The 21,701-nt window shown below is 33.0% G+C and overlaps 1 protein-coding gene across 2 annotated transcripts in view; it reads right to left on the bottom strand.

Annotated features, from left to right (window-relative positions):
• Positions 1-21,701, bottom strand: part of PIK3C2G (phosphatidylinositol-4-phosphate 3-kinase, catalytic subunit type 2 gamma) — a 268,466-nt gene that overhangs the window by 167,518 nt on the left and 79,247 nt on the right. For both annotated transcript variants that reach the window (XM_004693237.2, XM_012732811.1), the window contains 3 exons: positions 19,862-20,050; positions 4,149-4,242; positions 1,150-1,244 (listed from right to left, as the gene is read on the bottom strand). In XM_004693237.2, the coding sequence (XP_004693294.2) occupies positions 1,150-1,244; positions 4,149-4,242; positions 19,862-20,050 (378 nt within the window). The remainder of the gene's footprint in view (positions 1-1,149; positions 1,245-4,148; positions 4,243-19,861; positions 20,051-21,701) is intronic.

The raw sequence follows: 21,701 nt of genomic DNA on the forward strand, positions 1-21,701 counted from the left end.
AGGGAAATGCACGGGACTATGGTGGTGGCACAGGGGTGATTTGGTGATGGGAAACCCGTGGGGATTACAATTCAGATGAAAAAAAAATGTGCAAAATGATGTAAAAATAAACTTTTTAATTAAAAAAAAACAAGTAGTTCCTTTATAATTCAGTTATTTACTATTTCTCTTGTCTCACTCTCTTCTTGAATCAAAAAGGAAAAATGCATTTGTTATTTTTTTTGTATTCATAATAGTGAGAATTATAAAGATATTCATTTCAACTTCTTTGAAAACAGTCACATAATTGTGTTTATTATGAACTTACTATTGAGACATTGAATTGCAACTATGCACACATTGATGCCTTTTGAAATACTCCTCTTTTCAGACTACTTTAGCAGATGAAGAATTTTCCAAGGTAGCATGAGTATTATAGCATACATTAATGATTTAGGATAAACCCTAAATATTTTATTCTATATTTTAAGCTATCCCCCTAAAATATTCATTTTTATATACGTTTCAATTATATATACCCTTTTATATTATATTTTGGCTCAGATATTTAATCAAAATTGTTATGAATTTTAATTTGCAGAGCTAGTAATAAATAAAATGGTGAAGAGCAACTTTTAAATTGCTTCATGTTAAATGGAATCAAGAGTGAGTGATGATGAATCTTTTTTGAAAATCCTAAATTTCCAACTTTAAATTTGGTCAAAGTTTGGCACTCTAGGAATTTTCAAAAAAAAAAAAGACAATTCACTGCTAGATTCTGTGGGTTTATAATTAATACTGTACATTAATCATTTTAAAAAAATATATTCTTCAAGAATATATACCTCTTTTAACAGATCTTATACTGAACTCCTCACCATTATATGTGACCAAAAACAGAGCTTGTGATTTAAAGCTACAGGAAAGGTGTCATCTACACTAAAAATTTTGATTGGATTTAAACAGAGAAAACTGTAGAAAATGATCTTGAAGATGATTATCACTGAATTATACTCATAAAATATAGCCTTGACAAAGATTTGAATTTGGCTGAATTTCAAGTGGAGGCTTATATCTAGTACAAGGCAAAGGAATCTTCTGTTTATTCTAAAGCTGCTCCAGAGAGAGATTTTGACCAAAGGGCACTGAACCCACTGTAGTCAGTCTTACCAGTAAAGACGATGGGCTATCTGGAGGCTCTGCAATGAACGATGTAATAGGAGTTGCACCAGAGGACTTTCCAGGTTCCACTCAAACTTAAATGCCTGTAGTAAGAGATATAATCACATTACTCCTAATTGTTCCTTCAGAAACAAAGTTATAGCAGAATATATGGGGACTTCAGAGGACTGAGAAAAGATCTGGGGGAAAAGCATAAACATTTTAACAAAATGTTAATATATTTGATAGCTTTATTGGCTGTAAATAGGTCTGAATTAGGGAATTAAGTTTGAAAGTTGGTTTTATTTCTCTATTTGTTATTTAGTTTCACAGGATAATAAATAACAGCAAGTTCAGTCATGCCTAAGAGGAAAATCCTCAAACACACACACACACACTCTTTCTCGCTCTCTAAGAGTATCCTGGATATTTAAAAAGTGGGATTATTAAGCAGTAGCTATATTGATTTTGTTTGGAAATAAAATTAATGCACACTCACAGCTTCAGGTGCAATAAGTAAATGCTATATTAGCAGTTCCAATATGTGAAACCTTAAAGCCTTACTTATAGGTTTCAAAGCTGATTGTTGTCACCATAACCCATCCAGCCCAAATAATTTCTCCTATCTCTATGAACATCTCTCTAAGGTTTCTTAGGACGCTCAACCTCAAAGAAAAAACAGACATCAATGGTGCCTTTGATACCTCTGGTTCTAATTGTAACCTCTACCTGCACTCTACAAAGACTATACTGTCAGCAGTCAGTAGCTGGGCCTCCATCAACATCCTGGGCGTTAGTACACTGTGCGAATGAAAACTATATTCTGTTCATAAAAATGCTTATCCCTGCTTAAAATGACTCAGTCTTTAGTTGTCCAATAAGCCATTTGACTCATATACAGATACACACATGCATTTATGCTGAGTTTAAGCCAGGTTTGATACCATAACATATAAAAAAAATTGAATACATGTACAATATTCATTCCTGCATATACTTGAAATAATACCTCAAGATACTACATCCTTGAGATACATCGTTAGCATGTAAAGTTTGTGAATTTATAGTATGATTTTAGCAAATTTATACACACTCTTGATGTTGGTGAGTGCACAGTGTACAGAAGCTGCATAGTGACCATGATGTTGTTGCCTTGAACTACAGCTGTGGCCTTCTCTCACTCCCTTGCTAATACTAGACTAGGTCCTGGGTTGTATTTTTACCCTAATAATGAGCATATCATCTGAGCATAGGATCAAGAGAAAATTTAGTTTCAGGCTTCTCTTTTTAGTTTTTATTTTAGATTGCACCATCATTGCTTCTTGAAATCAGTAACTAGATAGTCTACACTTTATTACAATGTCCCCCTAAATCCTGCCTCATTAGCTAGAATTTAAGCAACAGTTTTGGTTCAGGTTACATTGTCATGGCTTCTGCTCTTGAACACACCCAAGTGGGTATTACCAGTGGTTTGGAATGACTCCTGGTCTGTGTCTGATTTGATGTCTAGCCATGTGTACTATCTCCTATTTTTATAATGATCTTAGAGTCCTTTCTCATTACTTTTCTATAGCTTGAGTAATATCAACAAGGTAACATGTAACAAAATAATATAATTTCTGTAAATAGTCAATAGGGTAGGATTTTTTTTAATGCCTTAAGATAATTTTAAGGTCAGGGTAGAACATGAAAACTTCAGGGACAGATTCCACAATTAACATTTTGAAAATTCATCTCATTTTTTATTTACTTTCTATTCATAGTATGCAACTCTTTTCATCTTCATTTTTAATAAGAAGTAATTGCAACTGCACCTAATTTTATTTCTGTTTATCTGTAGTGGAATCTGCACAGTTTGTCATATTTGGATTTTCAGGTATATGGATGTCAGTGATATTTCTGGAGCCAAGTGTGTTAATTCAGACTGGGATTTTCAAATGGATTTCATTTATATAAACTTCTGTAAAAACTTACGTTTTTGAATAGGGTTAGCTGTACCACATCGCTGAAACTCATAAGTAATGAGGTTAATATTCAAGTTGGATGAATCCTCATTTTTACTACCCTACCTTGGCAAGTCTAGGTAAATCACAACTGTAAGGGTTGGTAGAAGTAACCAAATGATACAGCTATGTTAGAAATATTTGTTTTTTAGGAGGCCTTCCGAGAAGAGCATATTCTATTTGCAAAGTACTTTGGTATTCAAGTCTGTTAACAGAGGCTTCCTGATGGGTCTCAATTTTCAAATCTGGAGGCATCTAGCTTTAAAATAACTTATAACTAAAACTTGGCATTTCATATAAGAAAATGTCTGAGTTTAAAAATCAAACAAAACCCACAAAATATGAAGGCTACTATTTTAGACCTACTCTTACAGAAATGAAATCAACTTAGAAAATACTTTTATAGTTTCTACATTTAGTCATTTACATGGATATTTGTAAAATGTGCAATATTTTACATTTTAGCATGTTCAAACTAAATCTTTGGTCATATTTCTATATGAACTTATATTATTTTCTAAGATTACTTCAATATTATATTATTTGATGCCATAAAAATACTATCCAGATATAGTATTTGTGAATTCAAAATTACTTTTATAATAATAATCAATATTAAAATACTTGAAAGGCAAGAGACACATAGGTTGAGATATCCAGCAAATGACTATATTTTTAATGTTACTTAACATTTATTTGGATAATTTCTCATAGTTTCTATATATACAGTCAAATGAAAAACATTTTTATTGCAGGAATTGATTTTTTTCATGTTCTAATAACCAAAGCTATTTTTAAAAAATAACTTTTGGCTTTTATATCCCTCTTTTATAACTGCCAGTTTCTGTATTACTTAGGCTGACATGTGAGCTGTAATTTGGCCCACTGTCTGGCCAATTTACAGTATCATTTTTATGTAATCTATTGTTGATTCAGTGGAAATTTTTTTAAAAAAGAATTATTACCTAAAATCCTGGCATCTCTTGTCAACTCTGCTGTTCTTACCTGAACCAGCTGTGGGAGATATTCTAGTAGTTCATCATTCAATAGGTTGTCTAATTGTTGAACTGCCACTTTACGAATTTCTTGATCTGGAAAACTAATACAAAAATAACTACATCTATTAAGCTGTTAACAGTATGGAACAAGCATGAGAAATATTAGGGAAACAGAATAAATTCCACCTCTAGTGTACAAAATAAAATAATCATTCAATCATTTCAGATGATCATTATGAGCACTAAGCAATTATTTTTCTATATTTCATATTCTCATGTAAGAATACAGTAGAAAGCTCTTTTAACTAGGTTTTGAAAACCTTGCTTTAAGTTAGATCCTTCCTAGCTTTCTGAACTATAAAATGTGGATTACAGGATATCTAAAATCTTTTCTAAAATACTATAATGATCCTTGCCTTTTATTTAGCTATGCATTTGTTATGTAAATTATTACCAGCTGGAGACTGGATGGTTTATAGGATTAAAAATGGAATACAATATAATTTGGGCCAGATCATAATGAAAACCAGAAAACTAAAAATCTAATAAGGTTAAATCTTACTAGACTGTGAAGTTCTTAAGGGTAACTGGGCCTTCTTCATCTCTGGATTGTAGTTGCCAGTTCTAAGATATAATAATAATGATACTTTAGAAATATCTGTAACTGAACTAAATTTGCAAAGGCATTTAGCATTTGAAACCCTATTTCAAAGACCATTTATCCTCCAGTGTGCTCCTCAGGTTGCCATCATCTTGCCCCATCAGAAGAATTAAATTCAATTATCTTTATGAGCCTGGGAAGCAGCCAGGGATAACTTTGGGTACCATGCTGCTTTGACATGATTTTACATACTGCACTGACATGATTAGATAGTAACTAGGGATTTGGTAAGAACAATGAATTTTAAGTAAGCATGTTTTCAGAAGTAAAATAATATGCATAATTTAGAGCTTGAACTATATAGAGTAACTCATTCAAAAACAAAAAAGTCAATAAACAAAACACCAAATCCTTTAGAATGGGAACTAACTGACTGTTTTTCAGCCAGGTAAATGAGTGTCCTGAAGTCTGGCACTAGCACTGTGGAAGTCAAAAACTTTATAAAGTCTTTCATCTCCCTTCTCTTTCAGTATATCTGATGAAGTGAATGCTATGTAGCTAGTGTCAAGGATATTACTCAGTATGTCTCTACTGTCTTTGACAGTAGTTTGAAATATAATGCTTAAACAGGTTACATATTCTGTCTTCATTTAAACTGAGTATTTTAATTGCAACAATTTCACTTCGAAGGTTAGACACTCAGAACCTTTATTTCTGACCTACACATACTTTTCCCCCTTTGAACATTCAAGCAACAAGACCTAGAGAGAACTGTAGTTTAGAATACTCTGATGAAGTACTGTGCAGGTCAAAAGAGATCTCAGCACAGCATTACACACAGATCGAGAGCAAAGGATGAGTACAATGAAAATGCAAAGCTAGAAGGTCAGCTTGTTTTTGCACACTGAGACTTTATTTTCTTCTAACTTAATGTGATTGACTCTATTGCTCTCAATTACTAAACCATTTGTCTGAAGCTTGTAGACATCAAGGTCAGCTTGAGGACTGTTTGAAGTCTTAGAGGTAATAGATACTTGGTATTTTTTGTTGCCTAAGTGAGGACTTAAGTTAGATATGTCACCCTTGCTTTCTTTTGTGCCGGTATTAAAATTCTCATATACCTTGTTAAAATGAATGACAAAAAAAAAAAAAAAAAGAAAAATAGAAAACAAAATCACAGCACAAAACTTGTTGACTAGTACTATACCTCTCATTACGTATATTTTCCAAATACTAGAATGTCAATTCTAGGAAAGCAAAATTTTGTTGCTTGTTTTATTTATGGATGTGTTCCCACTGCCTCCAGAATGGTGGGCACTCTACATACTTGTTCAAAGAATGTGTAAACGGAATTAATTGTCCTATCCAAAACATCTCTGCTGCCAGGTTTCTGTATTGTAGTCTCTTTTCACCCTTCTCTAATGGTGTAGGCCTCTTACTTTAAGAGTCATAGTTTGTCCCTCTTTTGCCCTCTTCATTAAGTTGTTCCCCTTTTACATCTAATGATAAATAATAATTTCTGCTTTGAGTCAGAGTTCAGGCATCAATTTACCTGTGAAGCAATGAAAGTTACCTTCTAGAATATACCCTTATCTTTGGGATTCTATATTATGTACTTGGTAGAGAGAAGTTTCATTGCTGGAATACAAGTTTGTGAAATTCCTAACCAAACCAGTGCCAAGTTCTGATGACTTTTCTATCCGACTGTGTCTATAGCATGCCTGCTCCTAATTTCTTCAGCAGTGTTGTTGTCCAGGACATAATTCTCTCATATTAGTACTAATGTTTTTCATAGTAATACCTTATAAAATTTCCTGAATTATCTGAAAGCTCATTTCTCGTAAAACTATTTTAGTATGTCCAGTGGCCTTCTCTTAAACCCACTTGGACATCAGGCTAGTTAGACATTTTGGTTTTTAACTCCACTGACTCTGTGTTAAGTTCTTTTCACTCTGAAAATACCATTCCGTGAACATTCTCACCTTTGTGAGCACTGGAATCTCTGCTGGGAACACACTCCCATCCCTCCTTAAAATTCTAGTGCTTCTTCAAGATATGGGTCAAATCTCTTGAAGATGACTATTTCAGTATCTAGGCATCACTTCTCTGAATTCCAAGGACATTCGTTGGTTAAATCCATTGGGAAATTAGGATATGTATGTTAGTGTCTATTAAGATTTATTTGTTTACATATGTATGTTAATTCCTCAACTAGATAATAAAATCACTGAGGGCAAGTAGTTTCCATTCTTTTTTTTTTTTTTTAATTCTTAGGACTTAGTACCATGCTCCATGCACATTGGGTGATTACTAAAAATATATTATGATAGTAATGAGAAAAATCATACAATGCAGCCCATTGTTTTTCTTTATTACTCTCAGATAAATTGTAGTTCATATATTAGGAATAGGCTTAGCTCTGCAAATACCACTCATATAAATCCCAGAATATTTTTCTACTCTCAGACAAAAGGTAAGAGAAAAACAAATCTGAAGCCGTTGGAAAAGAAGCATGTATTTTTTTTTCACTCATATAGGAATAGGATTAAAAAACCGTGGTAATATCTTCAAAGCATGGTGCAAAGGAAAAATATGTATTTGCATTAATATGTGCAATGCTGGAAGTAATATTTTTGTACTTTCAGAAAGAAATGCCTCTTTTATTCATGACTCTTGCTTGTAGTTGAGGAAGAAATTGGAAGAGAACTTGTTAAGAAACAAACCACATGAAATCCAGAGATGTGACTAAGGCTTAACGGAATTAAAGCATATCCAAATATAGCTTGCATTTGACTATTTCAGGAAGAGTTGGCCACATTAAAAGAAATGCTGGCAGTGTTGATGAAGTTCTGGGAAATGGGCTCTTTTATACATTATTGGCAATATAGAGCAATTTGTATCTTAAAAAAAATCTTTAAAACATGTTCACTCTTTGATGTAGCAATTTTGCTTTTCATTTGTCCTAAAAAATGATCAGAGATGTATGTGAGGATATACTTATGCAAAGAATAATATGCCTAAAAAATAATATGCCTTAAAAATGCTACGGCCATACCATAGAATGTGTGCAGTTGTTAAAATTATTAAAATAATATTTAATGTTATGAAAACATTATGAAAAATTTATATAATATAATATTATTTTAAAATATTACATATTTCTCCTTATATTTGACAAAGAAATGGGAAGGATTAAAATATTAATACCTAATATCTCTGAATAGAAGCTACTTACAAGCTTATTTTCTTTTTTGAGATTTGTTTTTAAAATTCTTCATATGAAAGTATTAACAGTTACTAAAAATTATTTTTTAAGTTAAGCTCATTCAGCTTGCTATGAATATATACAAACAATTATAAATTCATTACCAGCACTACACCTATGTCCTTTAGGAGTGAACATCATTCTGTGAAGAACAAGTATCATATTTATTAGTTGCCTTAGAATATTCTTTCAACAAAATGCCTTAATAGGGATCTCTGCTTCTGGAAAATTTATGCTTATTTCCTTTTCAGGGCCCTGACATCAGGCATACATCAATGGACAAATAAGTTTCACACATCCTGGCATTTCTTCACTGTGATGTCAAAACAATTTAAACATTCTTTTGGCATATGGTTGTTGGCATTTCATGCTCACTAACTCCTTCCTCAGTGGGGTGAGAGCTAGCCGTATTATAGTTCTGTGACTGTGGTGTGCTATTTACAGACTGAAATGTCATATGTAACTGGAAAACTATAATCTATTTTGAATTTTCCACAGCCGGGTTATTGTACTTTCCAATGACCCCATTTGCATGAAAAATACTTATAATTTCTGTCAATAATAAATCAGGATGCATTCTCTAGAGATCCCACTAACCTTAGAATTAATAATGACTGTAGGCATGGATATTATACCTGGTGTCTGGGGAAGAAACAAAAGTATCACTAGAATATTCATTGGGCTAATATAAAGTTTGTCTTTACTTACATTTGTATTATGCTTCATTACAGATTATTTGTAATATAATAATAAAAATCTGATTCTGTATTCTTAAAAAATGCCTTTTGAAAAGATACCTTTTTTTTAGAGTGAGGAGATCATATAGAGTAAAAAAATCATTTATTATGAAAAATATTTTAAATTAGTCAAGAGCTCCAGTGAAATAGTCACTTGTTTAAGGGCAATTACAATTTTTTTTTTTTTAAGATTTATTTATTTTTGCATACAGAACTGGGATACAGGCCAGAGATGCGGAGGGTGAGAGGATTCACCAGAGACAGAGTGGGGAGCAGAACAGGCAGATCGACGAAGTACACTGCTGAGGGGAGCAGCGGGCGGGTCAGGAGAGGTCTGCCACGCCATGTGGTCACCTCCGGGGCAAGCGGGAATCGAACTCATGCTGAAGCGGCTTTAGATTCTCAGTGCTGTGCTTTAACCCGCTGCGCCACCAGGGAGGGCCGCAATTACAATTTTTAAATGACTATTAACTAGCAACTTCAGGCTACCTAACTTAGTTTCTCAAGCACTTCAAAATAGGAGAGAAAAACTTATTTTTCAAAGGAAACTATCAGACTTATTATTCAATTTTCTATGAATTTCATGAGTATCAGTTCTGTGTTTTCAGAGATTAGTTAAGTCTGAACTGCATCAAGAATGGAGTCTCTGTGAAAGGACATGATGCAATAGCTAAGAAAAATACCTCTGAGCCCTCCCTTGTGGTGCAACAGGTTGGAACTCAGCACTGCAAGCTAGTCACAGCCGCTTCAGTGTGAGTTTTATCCTCGCCCTGGAGGTGATCCATATGGTGCCACAGACCTCTCCTGTCTCTCCCTTTGCTCACCTCAGCAGTCAATTTGCCCGCTCTGCTCCGCACTCTGTCTCTGGTAAATCCACTCACCACCCCTGTACCTCTGGCCTGTACCCCACTTCTCTATGCATAAATAAATAAATCTCAGAAAGAAAAATACCTCTGTTCACTCATTACACTCATTATTCATTGTCCAAAGAAGGCAATGAGACACACAGAAAAAAGAAAACTTGAAGTCTAGGTTTGTAATAGTTAATAAATAAAGGAATCTAAAACATAACTAAAATCAAAGTTAAAAAGTTAACATTAATTAAGTTAAAAATGTAAAAAATCATGGTAACTTCACAATAAACATATTTCAAAGGAAATTTGGGGAACAATCAACTCTACATTTTGCCAACTATAGAGCACAAAGTTTAGGATTGAGGACAGGTAAAAGGGTAACTCTTACATTGGAAGGAAAGGGAGTATAGAGTGTTCAGGTGCTCAAGTAGAGGCCAAGTAGAGGAAGATGCGGACTGATAGTTAAGAGTTTGCTATACAATAGGGATCCTTGTTTTTTGGTCTCAGGACCTTCTTACATTCTTCAAGAAAGACTCGAAAGAACTTTTAATTACATAGGTTATATCTATGAATACTTCCTATATTAGATAGAAAATTTGGCCATTTAGGAAATATTTAATTCATTTAAAGTAACATTAATAAACCTGTTACACATTATGATGAACAATATATTTCTAAAAAACAGCTCTATTTTCAAGAACAAATAAAATATTCAGTGAACAGAGATACTGTTTCATTTTTTTTTCTTCCCAAATCTCTTTGGTATCTAACTTAATAGAAGACAGCTGGATTCTCTTATCTGCTCCTGTATTACAACATTGCATGTCTATAGTCTCTAGAAAAATTCACTCTACACTGTGAATGAATACATGTGACAGAGACAAATGACATTTTAGAATTATTGTGAAAATAATTTTGATGCTGTAACACCCTTGTGAGTATGGGGAGTATGTTGGGACTGAAGACTTCACTTTGAGAAATAATCAGAGGGTGTATGGCATAGTTTTGATGTATATGTTAGGTATTGTGGGTACTTAAGTCAAGGAATCATCATCCATGGCTAGTTTTAAAGATAGCAAAACATTGATCTATGTCGTCTCTGAGTTACAAATTGGCTTTGAAGTGATCTGACTAACATTCAGACTCAGGAAATGTGATTACTCTTCTCTTTTTACAAACATAATTCCTCCCATTTCGGAGTGTTCTAGGAATATCATAGACCATTTAGGCATGCTCGTGGAGTAAAATTTTTAAAAAGTGTCAATTCTTCCACTTAACTTGTGATTTTTGTCACTTTGTCTTTTTTAGTTTTCTTCCCATCTCATTTTTTGTTCCCCTTTTCTTAGTTTGAAAAATGATACACAGTCAATATCTTAATCAAAGGGCCTCTGGAATAATGGGCAAAAGCCAAACACAAAGTAACAAATGGTGACCTTTAAAAAAAAAAAAGTAACTTTGAGTGAAAAGCAAAGAAATCTGAGATCAAATTTGAGTGTTCCAAAAATGTCAGCCTTCAGAATGCACAGTAAGAATTCATGCAGAATGCCACAAGGCTATTCAGAGTTAAAAGTTTCATGTCAAGTTAGAATTATAAAGTCATCAGAAGTGGAGAATTGTTTCTCCAACGGGTTTTGAGTCTGATGACACACTCAACTTCAGCTTGAAAGAAAATGAGAATATGAATATTTTTGCTATTTTTCTAACACCAAAAATGATCACTTGTGACAGTTTTTTTTTTCTAAGGCAAATTGGTGAATAAGGATTCTTTAAGATGAACTGTAAAGCTTTAGCTACTGAATAATTTATGTTCCTTCAAGGATTTTCACATGATTACTGAATATTATAACTCAAGGAAACTTAGAGACCTGTTCAATTTCCTGATTATGCATGAAGAAACTAAAATTCAGAGAGTGTGGGCAGTTTTTTTAAGGCCATTTGTTGGTGACCTTCAACTAGCTTCCAGTTACTACTCTAATAGGCTTTCTACAAGTCCACTAGATATTATCCTTTATCTTTTGACTAGATATTATGAATGGTTAAATAAAATCCACAAGATTAGTTTAGATGAACAGTATAATTTGTGTAACTGAACTGAGAGGTATTTACTCAGAGGAATGAACCACAAAGAATAGGAGTGAATTCTAGACCCAAGAAGACTTAGAAACTGTATAGAGACATTTCTTGATGCACAGTCTATAAATCTGCATATGGACATCGGGAATTAACTATACTCAATTATTAATTAATATTATATTAAGTAATAGTTAATAATTTTGTTCCTTTTTATTATAACCCTTGGATTACACTTATGGATAAGTTTCCAAAGGCACTACATAAAGCAAGTCATAAATCTGAAAGCACCATGTAGAGATTGTGTTTGGATGCAGTCAAAATATTACATGCAAAAGCAGCATAATATTATGGGAAAAAATAGAAATAATGGACTAAGACTAAATAAGATTTTTTTAATTTTCTCTCTTTTTTTACTTTTTATCAAGGTGACATTGGTTTACAGCACTGATTATTAATTAGGGTCAGATGCATACCTTAGCAGATGTACATCACCACACCTAACACGAAAGTACCCAGATTCCTCCACTAATAATCATCAAGCGGCCACCCTCATTTTTACCATACCCCCACTATACGCCTCAAATAGTCACAATACTTCAGTCATATTTATTTTTATTAAAGGTTGATTTATTTATGCATACAACAACTTGGGTGCAGACTAGAGGTGTGGAGGGTGAGAAGATTCACCAAAGACAGAGTGGGGAGCAGAACAGGCAGATCTACTGAAACATATAATGAGGGGAGCAGCAGGTGAAACAGAAGAGGTCTGTTGCACCATGTGAGTCCAGGGATTGAACTGGTGCTGCAGTGGCTGCAATAGCTTGATAGCACATTGGCTTAACCCCTGTGCCACCAGGGAGGCCCTGCAGTCATATTTCTAGGGGTTATTTTGATTGCTTTATTTATATTCCAAATATGAATCATCCAGTATTTGTTTTTCTTCATCTTCTTTACTCTATGTAATATAATCCCCTCCAGTTTTAACACAAGGCAAGTGTTCATCTTTGCTTATAGCTGAGTAGTATTCCACTGTGTGTGTGTGTATGTGTGTGTATGCCAAATCTTCTTAATTTACCAATAATGAACCTGAAAAATAGTGTTTTTGTATTCTTTGGATATATATGTAGGAGTGAAGTTCCTGGATCACATGGTAGATTTATTTTTAATATATTGAGAAACCTCGATACTGCTGCACAGAGGGGCTAGACCAGACTACATTTCTACTTACAATGTATTTTTCTCTACAAATACTTGTTTCTATTCTTTTAAATGTGGGCCATTTTTGAAGTGGTAGCTCATTATGGCTTTGATTTGCATTTCCCTGAGAATAACTGATGTTGAGCATATATTTTCATGTGCTTGTTGGTCATCTGTATATCTTTTTTGGAGAAGTACCTATTTAATAATTACCCATTTATTAATTAGGTTCTTTGTTGCTTTTGTTAAGCTATATGAACCCTTTGCAGATATTAGATATTAGCCCCTTATTAGATGTATGATGTGCAGATATATTCTCCTAATTAGTAGACTATCTTTCACTCAAATGATAGCTTCTTTCATGTCTAGATAATTTATAGTTTGATATAGTCCCCGTTTTTCTTTCCCCTTTAGGGACAAGTGCCCTAAGATATCACTGAAGCCAGAGTTATAGAGTGCTTTGCCTATGTCTTCTATGTATTTTATGATCTTAGATCAGATCTTACATTAAAGTCTTTAATCTATTTTGAGTTAATTTTGTATATGATATGAGATAGTGGTATAGTTTCACTTGTTTGCATGTGGCTTTCTGACTTTCTGAACACCATTTATTGAAGAGATTTTCTTTTCTTCATTGTATATTGGAGTATACCACTGTTCTTTACTTTTAGGATTGATTTTGCTGTTTAGGATCGTTTGTGGTTTCGTATAGATTTCAATTAATGCCTGTTTTATTTCTTTGTAGAATGCCATTAAAAGCGCAGTGAGGATAATATTGAATCTGTAGGCTATTTTGGGCTGATGGCTCTTTTTTGTGCTCTCTCTCTAAGCAAATTTATCAATAGCTCTGACTTAATTCCCATCCTTCTGAAGATGATTTCGAAATTGGGGTCTCAAGCTTAGATTTTTCCTTTGAACTACCACTTGACCTATAAATTCATGTCAAGCATACATCATAAGCCAGTACATTCTTACAACAATTGTAGAAAAAATCAGTCATCTAGTTTTCCCTTTTTTAGTGAATGTTTCTGTTTTTCACCCACTTATGTAAGACTGAAACCTCAAAATAACCCTTGATACCTCTATTTCTCTGCTCCTCTCCACTAAATACTGGTATTTTTACTCCTAAATGTTCTGATTCTATTCATTTCTCTGTATCACTATTATCACCTTTGAAGGTTGATATGTCATTCTCTGACACCTGGTCTTCTTGCATAATCTCCTCACCTGCTGGTTATCCCTCAATATTCTCTTATTTAGAATCATTTATACTTTCCTAATTACTAGTGAAATATAGACAATGTTGCTTAACAGAGTCTCTTTAGAAGTCCTTAATACATTATTCTAGCCCATTTTAGCATGTGAGTTCATCTTATATCATGAACTCATTCGCTGGCTTTAAAGTCAGGCAAAGTGACACTCTTCCAGTTTTTTAAATGTAATTCTTGCCCTGGGACCATTTCATATATTACCTCCCATTTCATATATTATCTCTTCCTAGAATAGTCTTACTTTCTCCTTTTACCAAATCATAGCCACTCACCTATGTATCTGAGCTTAAACATAACTTCCGCAAAAAACTTTCCCACTTTGAAGAAAAGGCTTGGTTCCTTTGTTATATGTTATCAGAGAACCATATGTTTTCTTTACATTTATAATTCTATAAGGGCCTATTTCTCCCCACCTTTAGTAGACTGCAATTCCAGAAGGCAGGACATTATTTCTTTTTGCTTATTATGTTATAAATAGCTGTAGGGTCCAATATGTTTCCTAACAATATATATTTGTAGAGTGAATTAATGGATATATTGGGCTTTGATTTCTTCATCTATAAAATGAAGATCAATAAAATAAAGGAAACTGTAGATGTTGGTAGTAATGTTAAAGAGATTGGTTTATAGATCAAGTCATATAACATCTTAGGATGGTGTTTTATAAACTGTATATCAATAATCAATAATGAAGTGTGTATTAAGATAGTAAATATTGTGATATAAATTTTGACATGTGCATTTAAATTTTTTTAAATATTTACTTTATTTATGCATACAGAATGGGAGCAGAACAGGCTGACTGACAAGGTACACTGCTGAGGGGAGCACTGAGCAGGTCAGGGGAGGTCTGCCACACCATGTGGATCACCTTGGGGTGGGGCTAGAATTCATGCTGAAGTCACTTCAGCTTCTTAGTGTTGTGCTTTAACCTGCTGCACCACAAGGGAGGGCCCACATTTAGAATTTTTAAGATAACACATGAAATCATTCCCCATATCTGTTGATATTTACATTTTGGCATTGAAAGAATCTGAAAACTATCAATTATCTTAAAATTATAATTAAGATAAGAGGATGCTAAGAATGGCTGGTAGCATTAATTGAATGTTCTTAAAATTACTTTATCTTATAAAGTACTTTTCTTTTTTTCAGTCCATCCTTCCCCTGATGTCAGCATTATAGTCTGATTGTGGAACTCCCATAGTTAAAATGCCGTGGGCAACATGTTAGTCTTTCTTTTCTCCACTCAGGAAATTCCTATGAATATTTAAGTCAGAATTCAATTCCTTTGTGAAACTTTGCTTACAAGAAAATTCCCCTCTCTTTAGGGTACTAATGACATATAATATTCTTATTATTCTTTCCAATGGTTTAACTTCTAACCTCTGAAAATATGATCCCCTTTCTCTTTGGGGTAGATAAATTATTTAACCTTTTGATTTTAGAATATAATCTGTGGTTATCTGTAGCTTAAGTCTTTTCCTCTAAATTGCTTCTTAGAAAAAGCCACTACAACTTATTCATTACTTGCCTATTTCCAAATACATAATGTTTTGTTCAATAAATGAATGGAAAAGATGTACCATCATCCATCAAGTAATTATTTAGTCAAATGTAGAGTTACAGCTGTTTCCATATTCCTTTCTGCATTTTTGTAATGCAAATCAACAAAGACTTTAGTATAAATTAATCTCTATAATAAACAGTATAGTGGTTTGCTGCAATTTTATAGTAGAATATTTTTTCCAAGGAACCTGTTTGGAAGCTAAGAAACTGCCTGTTAAGTGTTGCTCTTCTTCCTGCAAAACAATACTTTTACATGAAGTGGGATGCCAAGTTCTGGTACCTTGTCAAGTTTTTATTTAATCTTCTGATATAATCCTTTGATACCAAGTCAGAATTGCTATTTTTAAATGACTACTTTCCTCAAACTGCCTTTTAATTCCCGGGATAATTCCTGCTTGTTATTAGCAGTTGAATAACTGCATCTGTGCATCAAAGGGGTCAAGAAAATAGCCATCTGCTAGGAATCACAGACCTTAGCCCCTATACCTTGATTTTTAACATCACCAACTTCTCTAATGGTCAGTACCAGCACACAGTGAGAACTCTGCTGGCACTTGGTGGTGGACATATTAGCATCTTTTGGCCCAGCTAGGCAAATTAAATTTCAAATTGCCTCTTGCTAAGAACAAACCAAAAAGAGGTGGTGAATTTCACACAGCACTAAGTTAATATGAGTATTAAAAATTCTCCAAACTAGAAAGAGAGCATAACATTTCACAAGAGTTTAAGCCATTGGGAAAAAATAGGCTATTCAAAGGAGAAAAATATTCAAATCTCTGAAGAACTCACTCTGGCAACTCAACAAGCACATACTGTTTGTTCTCAGAAAAGTCAGCTTTCTAATTTAGAAGAGCTGAAAGGTTCATTTCTGGAAACAGCTTGTCCTCAAGATTTTTAATAGTTCAGTTAAACTGAGAGTAGGAGTCATAGGATGAGTACAGTGAAAACTTTCCTACCTTTTCGGTGACCTTCTTTAATGCATGATAGGTACTATCCAATATGCAAATAAATCAAGTTTCTACTAAGTTCCCTGAATGAAGCTTAATAAGCAACACTATACTTTGAAAGTCCTTATAACCTCTTAAAATATGATTATATAAAAAAGAGATTACAATAAAATAGAAATATGTGGGCATAAAATAGTTAAGTACTTCTATTTACTATAGTGAGACTATTTCAATTGTGCATATTTAATATGTAAGTAGCTTAGACTATGTAAGAAGATTGTAAAGCATACAAGTTAAGATTGCAAACCTCACCTCTCATGGATACCTGGATTTAACTCAGCTCCTTAGCTTTCTTACCATCAAATTAAGCAACTTCTGCAAGCCTCAGTTTCTACACAGGTAAAATTTCAATAATGGCATTTGCTTTATAAGGTTATTATGGGTATTAAAATGAGATAGGAATAAGGGGCACTAAATAAATATCATATATATATGCTTAAAACATTGAGTGAAATACATTTTTAGCATCTGTTTAGGAAGAGAAGGCTTATTATAATTTGAATATTCTGTTTAGTTATCATGCTCAATGAATATTGAAGCTTATCCAGTTAACTTCATGAACAAGAAAAGTAAGCAGCATTATAATGTTTATTCTGATACTTTTGAAAGAAACATTTCATGAAATTTAGAGAAAATAATAGTTGACATTTAAATATCTTTAAAGTATAGAACAAGATACATCTTAATAAAACATTAAAATTACCAAGAAAAACCCAATTGGCCCTTTAAGAACTTTAGAAGTTATCCCATTAGAAATGTAAATTTTAGAGATAAAATTCATATAAAGGATTTTTACCTTTACAATTATTCTTTAAAAGTTTTGTCAGCTTTATTGAGATATAATTAAAATACTATATAATTCACTCATTGAAAGAATACAATTCAACAATTTTATTATGCTCCCTGAGGTGTATAACCATAACCACAAAGAAATCCTCATTCTCATTAATAGTCATTCCCTGTTTGCCCCCAACTTCAATGAGCCTGCTCTGTCTCTACAGATCTGCCTGGTCTGCACAATTGTTATAAACATGGTCTAAGTCTAAAATTTTTAAATTTAGTACAGAAAGACCTATATATAGTCTTTTGTGACTAGGTTTTTTCACTTAGCATAATATTTTCTAGGTTCATTCATGTTGTAACATAAATTAGTATTCATTCCTGTTGATTGTCAAAAATTAGTACATTGTTGGATAGAACATATTTTATTTACACCATTTTTATTTGATGGACATTTGGGTTTTTTTCTACTTTTGGTTACTACGAATAAAGCTAGCCTAAACATTTATGTGTGAATTTTCAGCAGACATATTTCACATTTATCTTGAATATACTCAAGAGTTAAACTATTGGTTCATAAAGTAACTCTAGGTTTAATATTTAAGGAACTGACAAATTGTTTTTCAAAGACTCCACCACTTAGCATTCCCAGGAACAATACATAGGATTTCAATCTCTCCACAATTTTGCCAGTAACATTTATTATTATTCTTATATATCAATCCTAGAGAATATGAAGGGGTACATATCACTGTGGTTTCATATGTATTTCCCTAGTGGTTAATTATGCTGAGTATCTTTTCAGGTATTTGACATTTCAGATTATTGGACATTTATGTATTTCTTTGTAGAATTGTCTATTCAGATCCTTTCTCAACTTTAAAACTAGATTATTCATCATTTGAGTTATGAGAGTATTTATATATTCTGGGTATAATTCATTTATCAAATATGTGACTTGCCAATATTTTTTGCCTTTAGTGTGAACTGTTATCTTCACATTTTGAACCTACTTTCTTATAGTTTAATCAGTTCAGAGATGGCAAAATGGTGCTTGTACTAGTATTCTAATTTTTATTTGAGGAAAATATAAGGATATAATAAATAATTTTACAAATTTTTGGCTATTCTTATATATCTAAACCAAGAGAAGAGTTCAGAAGTAAAGTGGAATTGAGAGCGTGTCTTTTCCATCAGTCTTAAAATATGGCAATGCACTGTGACTAATACTAATAAAATCAATCACTTGTTTATTGATTCCCTTATTACTTCATTAATTCATTCATAACTATATAAGGTGATGGGGAAATAAAGATAATTTATAGTTCTTTCAGATACCTTGTAATTTAAATGTTAAAATAAGGCATGTATAATCACACATGAAATCTTAGAAAGTGATTAACTATGATTTCCAAGATACCATTAAGTCCTTGGCATACAGAAACACTAAGATGAACTCTTACCCTAAATGGCTCTGAGTCTAACATGGGCTAAAATACCATGTTTCACATGTTGCATGTAAACACACAAATAAAATGTCATTCATGAAGTAATAATGTATTAAATAGATATGATCAATGCAAGCTTTACAAAGAAGAAAAAAATTCCAAGACAAACAAATAGAAACACTGATTTTGCTAAATAAAATCATCAATGTGAATGGCACCCAAAAAAAGTTTCCAAAACAATCTGTAAACTTTGAACGTGGCAGATTGAGAGGAAATAAGTAAATGAAAATAATTGGAATTTTTACCATATATTCCTCTCTATTAGTTATACAAAGGTCCTATTTTTAAAATATACTTCAATCAGTTTTAAAAGTCCTCTGTGTCAACACTTTCCCACCTTTCTCCTTGCCTCACTACCTTGAGAGAGAATTCAGAATAAAACTAGATTTTGCAATTCTTCTCTGGATCCAGAGATTGCAGGCTTTCTTCGAGGCATCAGTGACAGACTATCAAGGCTATCAAGACAAACTTAAAATACCTCTTTTTGACTTTGAAAATAAAATGGAAGTCAGTGAAGACATGCTTCTCCCAAACCACAACCACCTACCACACTGGTTCTTACATGCATCTTGCATAGAATATACCATTCCTCCACTCCGCCATCAAAACCCTTACCCCTGCTTTTTCTTGAAGGAAGTTCTGGAAAATAGATGACGGATAGATATTTTCATTTTATTCTTTTTACTACGTTAGCATATTATTTGTACATCCTACTATAGTATTTCTCTACATTTAATACCAATAGCTATTGAACTTGGTAATAGAAAAGCAATTGAGTCAAACATGTATTCCATTTTTTTTTTTCTTTGAACAAGTCTTTCCTAATTAGTGATATCATTCTTGTAAAGCAATTCTTACCTGGAGGTCAAAAGCCCAAGTGCTTCCAAAGGGTGAGAGAATTTCCATCTTTTCAAAATGGTGTGCATTTCCAAAATTGTTCTTTCATCCCATCCTGGGGCACTACCCAGGATCAAAGGAAGGGAACAGTTCTCATCATTACAGTAGAAACGATAATACCACAAGTATCTTCTCTTTTCCTCAGAGAGTCTGTAAAACCAGATTGGAAACTAATTTACTGGAGTTCACTGAACTAACCACTTTGCTGTAAACACACATTCTAAAACCTTACCTAATTATATTTTAGTTTGTTTTAGAAAACAAGTCCTTTTTCTTCTTGGGATAGTGTGATAGGTTATTTCTTTAGTGCATTTACAACTCACTTTACTCTTGCAGAAAATAAAAAACAAACGTACTGGTCAGATAATTTCTTGGTCTCTTCCTCATTCTTTCCATTTTTAGAAAATGTCATTTTGGTTAGCAAAATCTCGGTTTTCCTTAGGGTTAGGCCAAGTTTATTTAAAACCTGCAAACTGTAATACTTAGAACAAAGGTAATCAACTAATTTTTATCTTCTTTACAAATTAACTTAAATCCAATAGAACTTTTTATAAAAATGACATATTTAAAGATAGTATTTCTCATCTTAAAACAATTTCATCATAGTCCAGGAAGTTCACTGCAAATTGCAGAAAGAAAGATTTAATTTCATCCCTGAATTCTCCTTTCATATTCTTAGAGTTTGCTGGGAATTTAGTGTTTAAATGCCATTGAATTTTAACTTAAATGCTAAGTATTTCCCCCTGGAAAATGGTCTCAAATAGAAGGTCTCAATCTAGGAGTGGGGCTATTGACTCTCACAGTTTGTAGTGTTTTGTTCACATTCTAGCAGAAACATTCAGATACTACATTTGATCTTAGCCAAAAGGCCATGGAGCTATTGCACAGAAGCTTTCAGAACCACAGTTCAACTGGAGGACAGCATTTTTCACATGACAATGACAGCTTTTGAATTTTGTCTCCTTCAAACTGACAATCTTTTGCTCAGTTTAGATTAACTAAAATTCCCAAGAAGGGTGATGAGAATGTATTTTAAAGGTGAGTATTTCCTCACATTTTTTTTGTTTTTAAACCACCTTCTTCAAAATAAAAGCATTGGATAATAGGTGATGTTTTATGTATGTTGTATGTTTTATGTACGTTGTATGTTTTATGTATGAAATTTTCTTTTGTCACTACCTTTCCCACCAGAAATCACTTTGAAAAAAATTTCCATAACAAAACTACTAAAATAGATTATTTTATTGTGATTAAGTTATTTTTCCCAATATTGAACATTACTTATATTTCCCCCTTTACCATCTCTTAGTGAAGGTAATTTACATAAAAGGGCATGCCCAGCTTCAGTTCAGTAAATAAATACCCACAAATACACATAGCGGTTAAAGTCAATCTTAGCAAGATGTTTTATATCTTTATACCACTAGATGCAAGCACTGGTATAATTTATCTTCAGATTAATATTGCTTATTTTTGAACTTCAATAAATGAATTATTGATTAAATATCCTTTTAATTATGGCCTTTTAAAATTTTATAACAGTTTATTTTTACATCATTTTGTACATTTTTTTTTCCATCTCAATTGTAATCCCCGCGGGTTTCCCATAACTAAGTCACCCTTGCGCCATCACCATAATCCCGTGCACTTCTCTCCCCACCCCCCCGTTTTTGATCCCATTCCCCACTCCACCCCTGCAAAATGTGTCTGATATATGGTTGTTCATTATTTTTGTTATTTTCTCGCCTGGTCCATTATACTCCTGCTATGAGTGAAACCATCCGGTATTTTTCTTTCTCTT

The sequence above is a fragment of the Condylura cristata genome, unplaced genomic scaffold (assembly GCF_000260355.1).
Source record: "Condylura cristata isolate star-nosed mole 26May11 unplaced genomic scaffold, ConCri1.0 scaffold00036, whole genome shotgun sequence".
NCBI classification, from domain to species: domain Eukaryota; kingdom Metazoa; phylum Chordata; class Mammalia; order Eulipotyphla; family Talpidae; genus Condylura; species Condylura cristata.